Below are 13,084 nucleotides of genomic sequence, written 5' to 3' on the forward strand. Positions count from 1 at the left end.
TCAGCTGTCCACACCACAGCAGTGGGCAACGAGCTTAAAGCCCCTGATGGCTCTGGGCGCTGACTCTCACCAGCGGCTATGGATGAAGTCACAGGCGATTTTCAGCCAGCTCCAGAGATTGCACATCTTTCTATGGCTTAGCTGGTGGGTAAGAACCACCAGCCCTGGAGTTGGCAGCACAGCTACTTATCACTAGGCCACCAGGGCATTAAAAAGGGAGTGACAAAGATCAGGTGGGAGAGAGAACAGGGCTTGGGAGGCTATGGTGATAAATTTTTGTTTAATTCAGAGTGCCATAGGACACCATTAAAGAGTTGTAATAGGGAAAGACCTGCATCTGTTTTACATCTGCGAGTGCTCTGGCTGCCAGTTGGAAACTGAGTTTGAGGGAGGCTCTGACAGGGTCAAGCAGAGAGTGAGGGTGACCAGGCAGAATAGGGAAGAGGAGAGACATTCCCCAAGTGTATTTAAGGTGTATGCCTTGATAATGGACTAGTGTGGAAGGGGCATGCTTTTCCCTTCTGGAACAGCCAGGTGACACCATATGATTTGTGTCTTCAAGCTGCCCGAAAATAAGAAAAATTATTCAGTATGGTGGTTAAGTGAGAGGACAGCAATGGGTTCAAGAATATACTCTTTGACCATAAGAGTATGGTTGTCGTAAGGGGCATCAAGCCGAGTATGATTCATAGCAACCCTGTAAACAGCCAGTCTGAACGCTGCCCTATCCTGTGCCATCCTCATCCTCTCACAAGAGCCCCTGGCTGGCGTCATCGTGTCATTCTGTGTGATTGGGTCTTCTCTCCTTCACTGACCCTCCATCTTTCTAAGCCTGGTGTCCTTGTCTAAGGAACAGCCGCCTCGCCCAGATTCATGTCCAAAGTATGAAAGATGGAGCTTTGCCACCTTTGCTTGCAAGGAGCACTCCAGCTCCACTTTTCCAAGGCATGCAAGGGTGGTAGACACAATTACTGCTGAAGCCTTGAGGCACTGGGCTTCTCCATGCCTTCCTTTTCCTGCCCTTGAATGCCATGACATCCTCTTCACAGAGCTGAAGGGAAGGCCAGATGAGAAAATGCAAGAAACTCAGCACATTCGCTCCTCTAGGGATCCTGTCACCACTCACCTGGTTTGCCACAAACTGCCACTTCTTCCCTGTGGCCACTTTCTAGGAGAGACACCAACTTCTTCCTACAAAAGTAAGCCCCAGATCCCACCTGCAGCCCCAGTGTCTTAGACGGAGGACAAAGTATTATCTGCAGATGGCGTCTGGTAAAATGATTACCTCACACACACCCGGCACATTAGGGGGGTTTCACACGAGTGTAAATATCATCAAGTTGCACATGACGCAGTGACAATAGGCCCTGTCCTTCACCATCCCATGATCTCCACGTGTCCAGGCCCATTGTAACAGTGCCATTCTGTCTGGTTCAGGGTCTTCCTCTCTTTCTCTGACCCTCTCCTTTTCCATTATGATGTCTTTTTTCCAAGGACTGGACCCTCCTGACAATCTGACCAAAATACATGTGACAAAGTTTCACCATCCTTGCCTCAAAGGAGCATCCTGGATCCATTTCCTCCAAAAAAGAGTTGTTTGTTTTTCTTGGCAGTCCATGGGATATTCAGTGCTGTTCTCCAACACCACAATTCAAAGACATGTCTTTTTCTTGTCCTCTTTATCCATTGTCCAACTGTCAGGTGCACAGAAAGCAGTTAAAAATACCAGGAGCTGGATCAGGTGTCCTTAGTCTTTAAACTGCCATCCTTGAGCTCTCTAGGACATTGGGGAAGTTCCTGACAGCTGGTCTTCCCAGTGCAGCATATCTTTTGATTGCTTGACTGCCGCCACCCCGAGTAAGGTGTGGACTAGAGTGATGACAGTTCCAAACCTCCACACTGAAAACAAAGATAACAAATATCTAAGGATAGTTCTTCAAGACAAGACAAGGAAGAACTGTAAACACTGGCTGAAACTAAATGATGTGGTCAAGAGTCCTTGAGTTGCCTGAGCCAGTCTCACTAATTCCAACACACCAACCTGCATTGCCCCAGTTACTGTATCAGTCTATCTCATCCGGGGTTTTCCTCTCTTGCACTGTCCCTCCTCCCTTCTAAGCATGATGTCCCTCTCCAAGGACTGGTCTCTACCGGCCACGTGCCCAAAGTAAGTGAGGTGGAGCTACAAAATCCTAGCCTCCAAGGTGAAATTTGGTTTCACCCTCTCCAAGACAGACCTATGTTTGTTTTCTTGGCAGTTCATGACATGTTCAAGCCTGCAACAAACAACTGCACAGTGTGGGCCTCTGAACAGCTGTCCACTCATAGCTATGGTGTCTACACCACGGGAAAGATGCTTTCTCCCCCTTTTGTCCCCATGCCCAGAGCTCCCCAGATCCCGCGTGACTTTTCTCACCAACACTGCACCACCTGGGAGTAGACAGTGTTCACCCCACTTCTGCTCATCTTTACCTCAGGCCTTGTCCACAATGTCTTGGGTGTGGAGTCGGGAGCCCTCCATGTGTTCTTCAGGGATCCTGTAGACTATGCCACATCAGGCTTGCAGCCAACTCCCAGCTTAGTGGGGTACCTCCTCTGACCTTCTTGGTCTTCTTCTTCTGTCTTTGTAATGACCTTTTTAAAAAAAATTATTTTAATAATTTTGATGAACATTTACAGAGATTTTGGATTTCCATTTATTCATTGTTGCACTTTTCTCCCTGCATAGCCCTCCCCCCACCCCCACACCCCAGTTTGTTCCTCTCTTTGAAAAAAGTAAAAGAAAAATTCTTTCTTTGGTATACAGTCCCCGTGCACCCCTCCCACTGCCCAGGTACACTCCACTATGCACCCTTAACTCTGGACTCTTGTGATAACTATAATGCTATATAACTATAATGACCTTTTGCATTCTTCCTGGATGATATTTTTTATATCCTCCCACAGCTCATCCAGTCTTTGTTCATTAATGTCCAAGGCCTCAAATCTGTTTCTGAGATGGTTCTCAAATTCAAGTGGGATAGACTAAAAGTCAAATTTTGGCTCCTGTAGACTTGATTTCATTTTCCTCAGCTTCAGCTTGGACTTGCATATGAGTAGTTGGTGGTCTGTTCCACCATCAGCACCAGGCCTAGTTTTCACAGCTGATACTGAGCTTCTCCAGCGGTTCTTTCCACAGATGTAATTCATCTGTTTCCTGTGCATACCATGAGGTGAAATCCATGTATATAGCCTGCATTTTTGTTTCTTATAAAATGTATTTGCAATGAATAAGACATTGATTATGCAAAATTCTATCATTCTATCTCCACATATAGCTTAACTAAAACAAAACAGAAATCCACAAAAGTCCAGACATCGTAGCAAACATAGAACATTCCAGTAGCTAGCAAACCCACTAACATTTTTTGTTACTCTTGGTTTTCAAACCAGCTTTTACATACCCTAACTCTTAAGATCTAAACAAATTTGCCTTTTTTTTTCTCCTTCATCTCCCAACTCTATAGAATGAAAACACCCTATGTTTCCTTGGTCTTTTAAGAGACGCCTGGAGAGGTGGGTGGTAGCTGGCTATGGAGTGATGGTGGGTATTGTCTACCGTGGAGTTGGAAATGACTCATAGCTGACCCTCCAGATGGCTTTCTCACAGGAGGAGATCGCCCATCCTTCTCCCGCTGAGAGGCCGCTGGCTTAAACGCGTGCCTTCAGGCTGGCAGCGCAGCACCTTCCCGTTGGGTCACCAGACCTTGTTCACCTGTCCTACTAGTGGCCACCACTGGGTCCAGTGCTGGCCCTCAACAAGCAGATGCTCTGTTGGTCAGGAAAACTGGCCCAGGTTTCAACAGTTCCTGAAATCCATGAAGGAGCAGCCAGAAGCTGAGAACCTGTAGGGAAGGGTCCACTAGCGGCAGCAGGTGGAGGCCTGGAGGGGTCCGTGACCTCTTGTGGTGTGCGGCCTTCACAGCACACGGGGCATCTGTCACAGAGGTGAACACACAAGCGCCATGGCTGGGTGCAGCAGGCTGTTCTGTGGACTGAGCCTTGTCACTGAGGTGGCCTTTCCCGAGAGCTCTCCCCAGTGTGGGATTCTTACCCTGGACGATGGGCCAGCGAGTAGGCCACTTCAGCCATTGGTCCTCTTCTGCGTGTGTGACGCTCTGCTGTGTCCTGTGACCCCGTCTCTGTCCTGTGACGCTCTGCTGTGTCGTCTGACCCTGTGTCCTTTGACCTTGTCTGTGTCCTGTGACCCCATCTGTGTCCTGTGACCCCGTCTGTGTCCTGTGACGCTCTGCTGTGTCATCTGACCCTGTGTCCTTTGACCCCGTCTGTATCCTGCGACGCTCTGCTGTGTCCTGTGAGGCTCTGCTGTGTCCTGTGACCCTGTCTGTGTCGTGTGCCGCAGGCTCGTCTGCTCAGAATGGCAGCGCCCTCAGGAGGGACTTCTCTGGAGGGAGCTACAGCGCCAAGCGGCAGCCGGTGGCATCCCCGTCCGAGGGCTCACTGTCGTCAGGAGGACAGGACCAGGGGAGCGACGCCCCGGCGCGGGACTATGATGGAGAGGTGAGTGAGCTGGGGGGAGCGGCCTTGCCGTGGTTGGTGGGGTTCAGTGCCATGACATCGGGAAGCCCATAGTGGCCCTGTGGACGGCGGAGCTGTCCCTGCCCTGTCCGTGCCCTCTTCATCCCGACGCTCTGCCCACTGCTGCCCTCGCTGGGCCCGTCCGCCTGCTCGAGGGGCCTCCTCTCTTTCCCTGAGTCTCCCCTTTCCAAGTGGCACGTCCTCTCCAGGGCCTGACCTCCTAGCAACGTGCTCGTGCTCGGAGTATGTGTTGCTTCCAGCCAGGCAGCAAGGCCAGACCAGCTGTCACAAGGACACGATGGCCCTTCTCCTGGCACTTTTTAGCCTTGTGGTGCCTTCAGTTCACTGTGGTGGTTGTTGGGACGCCTGGTAGCCTTGCTGAGGAGACGGCACCCGGGGCAGAGCTCACCATGAACCGCACGTGGCCCGTCCCTCCTGTCCCTGCACAGCGGCCGGAGCCCAGCCTGAGCCTGCCTCTCTCCCTCTGCTCCCCACTCTCCTTGGTCCCAGCAGGACTCCGACTCGCCCAGGCATTCCACTGCTTCCAACAGCTCCAACCTGAGCAGCCCCCCCAGCCCGGTGTCACCCAGAAAGACCAAGAGCCTGTCCCTGGAGAGCGCCGACCGTGGGAGCTGGGACCCCTGAACAGCCAGCCCCAGCAGCGCCTCGCAGACCCCTCGCGCACCCTCACGTCGCCCCCTTCACTCCGCCTGGACACGAGGGCCAGCTGCAGTCATGGGTGGACACCCCACCAGACCCCCACACTGCCCACCTGGCAGGCTCAGTCTCCTCTAGGCCGTGTAGTCAGTCCTGACTTCATTCCATACAGCTGTAGTTGCTTCCAGTAATACTCCACACCCCCCCAAAGGTAGCTTCAATAGACAGATTACAAAAAATGTAAGATTACAAAACTGTATATGCTAAGAGTTAAGCTTAGACAGGTTCCATTTCCACAGCAGTCCAGGGCGTGGGCTCCAGGTGGCCTAGAAGGGTCAGGGCCGCGGACACGCCGAGCGTCCACCCCGCACACCCCAGTGCTCACGCGGCCGTGGCCTGGAAACCCTCACTCATGAAAACAGCGCATATTTTACTACAGTACAGAGTTTAAATAAATACACAAATTAGATGCTAAATGCTGAATGTATATATTCAAAAGAAACGTCCTGTATTCAACAGAAGGTGGATGCATATATGAGAGAAAGAGATCATTTAAAGAAATGTGTTGTTTCTTGTCTGTTTTTCAGCTCTGTGTATAAAGGGGTGAAGGGCCTGTGGTGTGAGTGCCAGAGAGGGGGACCTGCGTTCCCCTGTGCACTGTGTCTCAAGGCTAGTGGACAGGGGGCTCCATTATATTCTCCACTCACTGATTCCATACCCTCGAGCTGCCAGTCTGTATGTCCAAGGGTTCAAATCCAAGGCCGCTTCAGCAGCAGCATCAGAAAACACACTCACCTCCGTCCACAGCATTTATTTCCCTGGTGGTAGAATTTTCATGCTTTTTCCCCTTTTAATTCTGTTAGTAATCTGTGGAGATGAATGTAGAAGCGATTCTGCCACCTTCCAAGCCCTTAGAGAACACTGTGGCTTCCAAAGAGCCTTAGAAGGATTCAGAAGGTGCTTTCCAACACCCCTTCCTGGATTACAGGCGGCCTCCACACTGTGCACCCGGGGTTGGAGGAGTCGGCTCTGTCGGGGTGGGCAGGAGGCCCTGGTGGTGCAGAGGGTAGAGCAGTCCGAACCACCCAGAGGCGCGAGGGGACAGGCCTGGTGGTGGGTTTGAGAAGAGCCACATGGAGCACAGTTCACTGCTCCCAGCAGTCAGAATCCACTCCATGGCAGCCAACACGAGCCACTGCAGGGAAGCCTGGGGCAAAAGGCTTTCGTTACCAAATTCTCTAGACCCTCGGGCATGCAGGAGAGGAGATACTCCTGCCCGCTAGAGAGGCAGGCAAGTGGCTGATCCGAGCTCCTTCCTCACGTCCTCAGGACAGCACTGTCCCCACAAGGACACGAGAGGCAGGAGCTGAATGTTACTTCTCCAGACCAGGATTAGATTAATCTCTCTCAGGATTAGAGAGAGGGATCAGAATAGCTCATGAGCATAAAGAGAATCTGCCTCCCTCTTTTCATCTAAGTGTCTCTGAGAAACAGAAACAGGGCTTTTCTCTTCTTTGAAACCCAGAAAGATGCCAAAAAGGTTTCAGCAGCTGCTGCTGAGGGTTTCACCACCGACACTGGGCAGGTTTGCCCCTGACCTACCCACCATGGCCCCCAGAGGGGTCAGGCAGGTAGTGGGGTGAGGGAGAAGGCTCTGTGAGGCAGGACCGGGAACACCCCTTAGGGGACTTTAGATGAGCGGTTCATGGGTGACATTCTGGATTCAGCCGTGCTCCAGGCATGATTCACTATAATCTCCTCAATTATTTTGCTTTGAAAAGAAGTATCCCGTAAGAATATTTCTTCACCTGGGCTGTCCCATCACCCTGGGCTTCTTTGAGGGAGACCACCTGGCCTCTCCTCCCACTCTGTACCCCTCATCTCCTCCACCTCTTCCAGGCAGAAACGAAACAGCCAAGCCCACATTCACTGCAGCCTAAACTCACTCACTTCTGTGGCCTCCGCTGCAACGAGTAACACTCTTCAGTCAGCATCGCCAAGCCCACCAAGGTCTACCGCGAACTAGGGGAGGCTTCTTCCCAGGGACCGGGCTGCATGCACCATGACATTTCCACAGCAATTCTAAACGGTCTCTTCACCCATAACCAGTCAGCCTTGAATGCACTGAGATCCTAAAAGCAGGTCTCTGGGGGAGAAACACTGTTAGGGTGACTGCTTTGAAGGAAATACTTGCAAGCTAATGCTGGTCCTGTGGTGCTTACCTCTTCACCCTTAAGCATGAAACCTACTCCTTCAGGTGTCCTGAGAAGATCCCAGAAGTGGGTGCAGGAAAGCATGGATGATGTCAAGGAGTGAGAGATGGATCCCAGGAGAGGCATCTGTCTGTGGTCCTCCTGGTCCCCTGTAGTGATTTTTCAGTGTGTGCGGCCCAAGAACTTATCTGTTCTCAGTGGAAAGGAAAAATCAAATTGGACATTTCCAATGGACTTTGTGTGTACTGATATTTCTCACTGTGTGCAGCGATTTGTTGTCTGCCCTTGAAATTCCACTGATCTTGTCCTGCTCTCTGGCTTCATAGAACCACACACTTTTTGCCAAAACTAAATTGCCTGCCTCCTCATCCAGTGATTGCTAAAGCAAATTTCGTTCATTATTAAAAACAAGACCTTTATTAAAAGCAGACGACGTGGTGTCCATGGCTCCCGCACTCTGCCAGTGAGCACAGCTCGTCCATGAGCCGGGCCGCGATCCTGTTTCCCAGGCAGCTCTGGCGGCCAGCGTCTGGAGCATCTGGGCTTGTGTTTTCAGCCATGTTCTGGCCACCGCAGGCTGACTCCCAGCCTCTCTGCATCTTGTCCCTCAGCAATCATGTCTGTTTCCCAGAAAGGTCAGTGGCTTGTACATGGCATCTTTATCAGAGAAGAAAAGGCAGAGCAAGGGGGCGGCCAGGTGGGGGCTTGCTAAAGAGAGCTGTTCAGAAGGCAGCGTGGGCAGCCTGGCTTCTCTGACGCTGCATCTGCGGGTCAGGCTGCCCAGCCCCGTCTGACCTGGCACCACAGAGCTCTCCCCTCGCGCCCCAACCCTGGAGCTGAGCAGCTGCAGGCACCTCGCTAAGCCTTTCTTCGGACCTCCCTCCTTGCCAGGGTGGTCCTGCTCCACTGGCCAGGGCCTCGCTGCAGCTGGAACCCAGCCGCAGCCCACTCAGGGCAGCTCACTGGGCCCTAAAGTAACAAACCGGAGTCACCAGGAGATTCCATGGAAATAAAGCCACCTGCCTTTCATTTAATAGTTTATTTCATAAATTTTTATGATCCCCCCAATATTCTCATGCAGCTTTGAATGAACTAGATGTAAGCATTTTAGTTTAAAATATGTCAACTGAGCTTGTGCGTGGATAGAAGAACAGGAGCCACTCTGGCCTTGTACACACACTTCTCTTGGGTTTACACCCTCGGTGTCTCAGGGAACTTTGCAAGTTCTCTGCTAGCAAGCAGTGATGGAGATTCTTTTGCACAGAAGTATTTAAGGTGGGATAGCAAAACACATAACAGAAGATTCCTTACCAGTTTTTCATATTGGTGTTACTGTTGACTAGGCTTTGGGGTATTGCAATAAAGCGATAAAATGTTAGAAAATTGCATTTTCATCATTTTTCCCCATTGATTAACCTGAGGAACGGAGACAGACGCCTGGGCCCGATGTCCTTTGATCCATCTTCTGCTGGTCCCCAATCGCTGCCCAGGTTTCTGGTGAGGGCACAGGCGTAGGTCCACCTGTCTGGTTTAGGACTTGACGTCTTCACAATCCATGAACGGTGTTCTCGGCACCTTCAGTTCTTATGTGGTAAAAATGTCCCTCTTAATCCCACCAGCCTGCAAAGCCAGGCCCCATGTTAGGTTCTGAGCAACCCGCTAGGTGCAGTCACCAGTGGAGTCCCCACCACATGAGGACCCCTTTCTGCTGTCAGCTGCCCTCAAACATGTCACATGAGTGTATGGGTGGAGCAGGGTTAGTACAGAGGATCTCCCGTCTAACCAGAGGGACTGTTAGAGCTTCAGTTCTTACTAAAAACAGCTCATCTAAGAACACAGCCAAAATGCTACAAATTCAAAGCTCTGGTACAAACAGCCCTACTGCCCATGCCCGTTTATTATTGATAACCTAGTTAATTATACCCCATGCTTGAGAGACAGCACTTGAGCAATGATAGAAAGCTCAATCCATTGCCATCGAGCCAGGACAGACTCCCAGCTGACTCTCCAGCAGGTTTTCAGAGGCAGTAAATCACACAGGAGGAGACTGCCCATCTTTCTCTCATGGAGCAGCAGGTGGATTCAAACCACTCACCTTTTGGATGTCAGTGCAACTCTGTCCACTAGCCTGAGGATAGACGTTGGCCAGGGCTCTGTAATTTCAGCCTCTGGGCCACACCGTGTATCTCACTCGGCTCTGCCACAGCAGTATAGAAATTCATGACACCATTTCTTTCCTTGATGTTCCAATGAAACTTTATTCACAAGAATAAGTCTGACCAGAATTCGCTAATCCTGGGTTTAGACAAGACTGAGCATTTTCTGTAATGATGCACTTCCAAGTCCTGGCATCACTACATCCTTAGAGCTAGCAAGCCACTTGTCCTGTGAGTCCACGCGGAGTGTCATGTTACCACGTACTTAGAATGCTGTCTGACGCATGGCTTGGTGTCGGTCCTCATTAGACACCAGAGGAACACAGGGCAGTACCTGTGGTCTGTGCACTAGCAGCAGGGCTGGGCCCTGGGCGGGAACATCTCCCCAAGCTCGCAGCACTTTCCAACAAGGATGGGCTTCCACAAAGCCAAAGATAATGCAGAAGTCAGAGAAGGTGCGTGTGGCCATGAACAGAATCTGCTGCATCCAGGATGTGCCCACCCCTTGGAACTCACAGAAACCCCTTCCACCTCCCTGCGGGCAGCACCTGCAGGTAGTCAGCGGTTCCACAGAGGGAACACCTGCTCTGAGCTGTATTTTCTGCCTCTCACTTTCATGCTGCACCTTCCTGGGTATCTGAGAACACGGGCTGGGGCTGGCCTGATGCAGTCCCCTCCTGTCATGGTCATCTGAAGGGGCAGCTGTGGAGCTGTGCTTGGGGCCTGTCATCTACCTCCTAAAGGGCTGGGCTGTGGAAGGCTCCTGTGCCCCAGAGTCGGCCTCATGGAGACCACTCGGGCCCTACATCCTGACCCCGATCCCAGGGTCTTTTACTTCAGAGTATGTTTGGGGCTTCGTCTGACATACTTTGGACATGTTGTAAGGAGAGACAGGTCTTTGGAGAGGGACATCATGCTTGGGAGGGTGGAGGGACAGCACAGGAGAGGAAGGCCCTCCATGAGGTGGATTGATTCAGTGACTGGGGTAATCGGGATGGGTGTGTCAGAGACAGTGCGATTGGCACAGGATAGAGCAGGGTTTAGGGCTGTTGTACATAGGGTCGCTATGAGTCACAAACGACTCGACGGCACATAACAACAACATGTTTTTAAATGATGCTTAAAACCTGCATGAGCCTACTTTGGAGTAGTGACATCTTTGCAAAGGTTATTTCCCCACCTGCTTATGCTTTCCAGATGATTCAGCTGAAAGCCAAAAGTTGACAGTTTACTTGATTACACAGTAGAAAGATATGGCAGTCTACTTCTTCAAGGTTCACGGCCCTTGAAAGCCCTGTGGGGTTCCACCCTGATGAGAATCACCGTGAGGAGTCAACGCTGGGGCAGCTGGCTTCACCGCACTTCTAAAGGGGTTCGTGGGACAGGAGGGCCTGATGAACGTTTCAAACTTTGGCTCTAGTTACATAAGGTCCATATGAGCACAATTAACGTGCCCTGGGATTCCCATTCTATTAGCCATGATTTGGTATGATCCACAGTCAAATGCCTTCAGAGAGTCAACAGAACCCAGTCTTCTGGTATTCTCTGATTTCAACCAGGATCCTTCTGACATCAGCAGTGATATCCCTGGTACCACGGGCTCTGCTTAAAAAATAGGCATCAAGGTGGAGGTGTGTGCCATCAAGTCAGAACTGACCTGCAGCTGTCCCTCCAGCAGGTCTTCTGAGGCAACTAATTGCATGAGAGATGGTCCAGCCTCCTATGCTGCAGCTGGCCGATTTGAACTGCCAGCCTTCATGTTGGCAATGCAACTCCTTACCCACTAGGCCACAAGAGCTCCACGAGAAGTATCAGTCCAAAAAAAGGCACTTTCCAGACAGCCTTTAACTGCTGGTGGTGTGTGCTGTCAAGTCAGAACTGACCCACAGCTGACCCTCCAGCAGGTTTTCAGAGGCTGTAAATCACATAAGGGTAGGCAGCATGGCGCTGGACACCCGTTTGAAAGTCACCTACAGGAGCTGGTTCTACAGAAGCCGTTGGCTGGAATGGGTGAGCTGTGGGGTGAAATGCTGATTCATTAAGAGAAGTGAGGGTTTGTGATGAGGCCTTCTATTGAAAAACCCATTGCATTGCTGTCCAGAGGTAACTTGTGGTTGCTGAACACTGTGACACTGATGTGCCAAATGCGATAATGGTTACCCATGGTGGACAGTGTTGGTGGAATTCCCAGATTAAAAAAAGCTTGGGAGCAGGATTGGCATCCACTTCCGAAAGAGCTTGCCTCTGGAAACTCTATGAACAGTGCGACTCGACGGCACTTAACAACAATAAATCACAAGAGGAGACTCCCATCCAAAGAGCAGCTGGTGGATTTAAACCATGTGCCTTTAGGATTGCAGTGCAGCTTCTTACCTCTTGGGCCCCAGAGCTCTCTTTAACTGCAATGACCACAAAGGGAGACCTCTGGTCCAATGCCTGGTCTCCCTTTGATTCCAGCAGCTGTGGTTTTACTATTGGGGTGCTGTGTGCTGATGGAGGAGTGGGGCACCTGCCAGGTCCTCCCGTCCCTCTCAGCCTCTCACGATGGCCATGTCTAGGACACTGACCACGGTTCTAATCGTCAGCCTTGAGGAGCTTCACTCGTTAGAAATGAAGCCACCTCAGCATCACTCTGTGCAGCCAACAATCGTCCCCTCAGACTCAGCACAGAAGATGACAGTCAATGGAGGATTGTGAAAAGCTCTTTTATTTAATTGGAACAAGTAAATCAGGCAATTACAAGAATTGTACAAAAATAGCCAGAGAATTCTCTGGCTTCTATTCAGGCGTAACCGGCTGGCATTAGGGCAGGTCACGGTTCTTGAGTGAGGGACCCCACATCGCACAGGGCACGGAGTGCAGGCCGCTCCGCCTGGCCTGCCGGGCGCCCACCTGGGCAGTGGTGGCCACTGACTGAGTTGTGGAGCAAGCGTAAGGAGCGCCCGCAAGCAGGCCGGCTGCCCCCTGAAGGAGCACGCTGGCCCCGTCCAGGGCAGCACTTCGTCCAGCTTCACAGCAGCCGGGCAGCAAAGGGCTGAACACACAGATCTGACTACACACAAACCTGACACCGCCTTCAAGAATGTCCGGAAGGGCTGCGGGTGGGGTGTCACTGTGGGTTGCAGGGTGCACACTCATCTGCTGGTTAGCATTCACGTTAGAAAAACCCTTGTTAGGAGAAAGAAAACTATCTCGAGGAGCAGGTGGCCCTGATGACAAAGGCGGTCCATTCCCGAGGACACGGTCGCTTGCTGCATCTCATCAGTCGAGTGTCTGTCTCCACGGGCAGCACATGCCATGGACCCGTGACCCGGGCAGAGGAATGCGGACACCACAGTCGCCATGACATCGAGGCATCAGTCACAGAACACTGTGACACACATCACAAAGTGTGACTACACCCATTTACCAACAATCCACTGGGTGCAAGTGCTCAACAGAACGGGCTTTGTGGGGGCTGGCATTAGGGCACTTAAGGGG

The 13,084-nt window shown here is 51.4% G+C and overlaps 1 protein-coding gene across 4 annotated transcripts in view; it reads left to right on the plus strand.

The window, feature by feature from the left end:
* Positions 1 to 5,264, plus strand: part of CDC42BPA (CDC42 binding protein kinase alpha (DMPK-like)) — a 418,998-nt gene extending 413,734 nt beyond the window's left edge. For 3 of the 4 annotated variants that reach the window (XM_006897747.1, XM_006897744.1, XM_006897746.1), the window contains 2 exons: positions 4,403 to 4,560; positions 5,092 to 5,223. In XM_006897747.1, the coding sequence (XP_006897809.1) occupies positions 4,403 to 4,560; positions 5,092 to 5,223 (290 nt within the window). Of the gene's footprint in view, positions 1 to 4,402; positions 4,561 to 5,091 lie in introns of all 4 variants that reach the window. The other variant, XM_006897745.1, reaches the window with a different exon arrangement.
* The last annotated feature ends 7,820 nt before the right edge of the window (positions 5,265 to 13,084 follow it).

Source organism: Elephantulus edwardii, unplaced genomic scaffold (assembly GCF_000299155.1).
Source record: "Elephantulus edwardii isolate Elephantulus edwardi_28Jun2011 unplaced genomic scaffold, EleEdw1.0 scaffold00214, whole genome shotgun sequence".
NCBI classification, from domain to species: domain Eukaryota; kingdom Metazoa; phylum Chordata; class Mammalia; order Macroscelidea; family Macroscelididae; genus Elephantulus; species Elephantulus edwardii.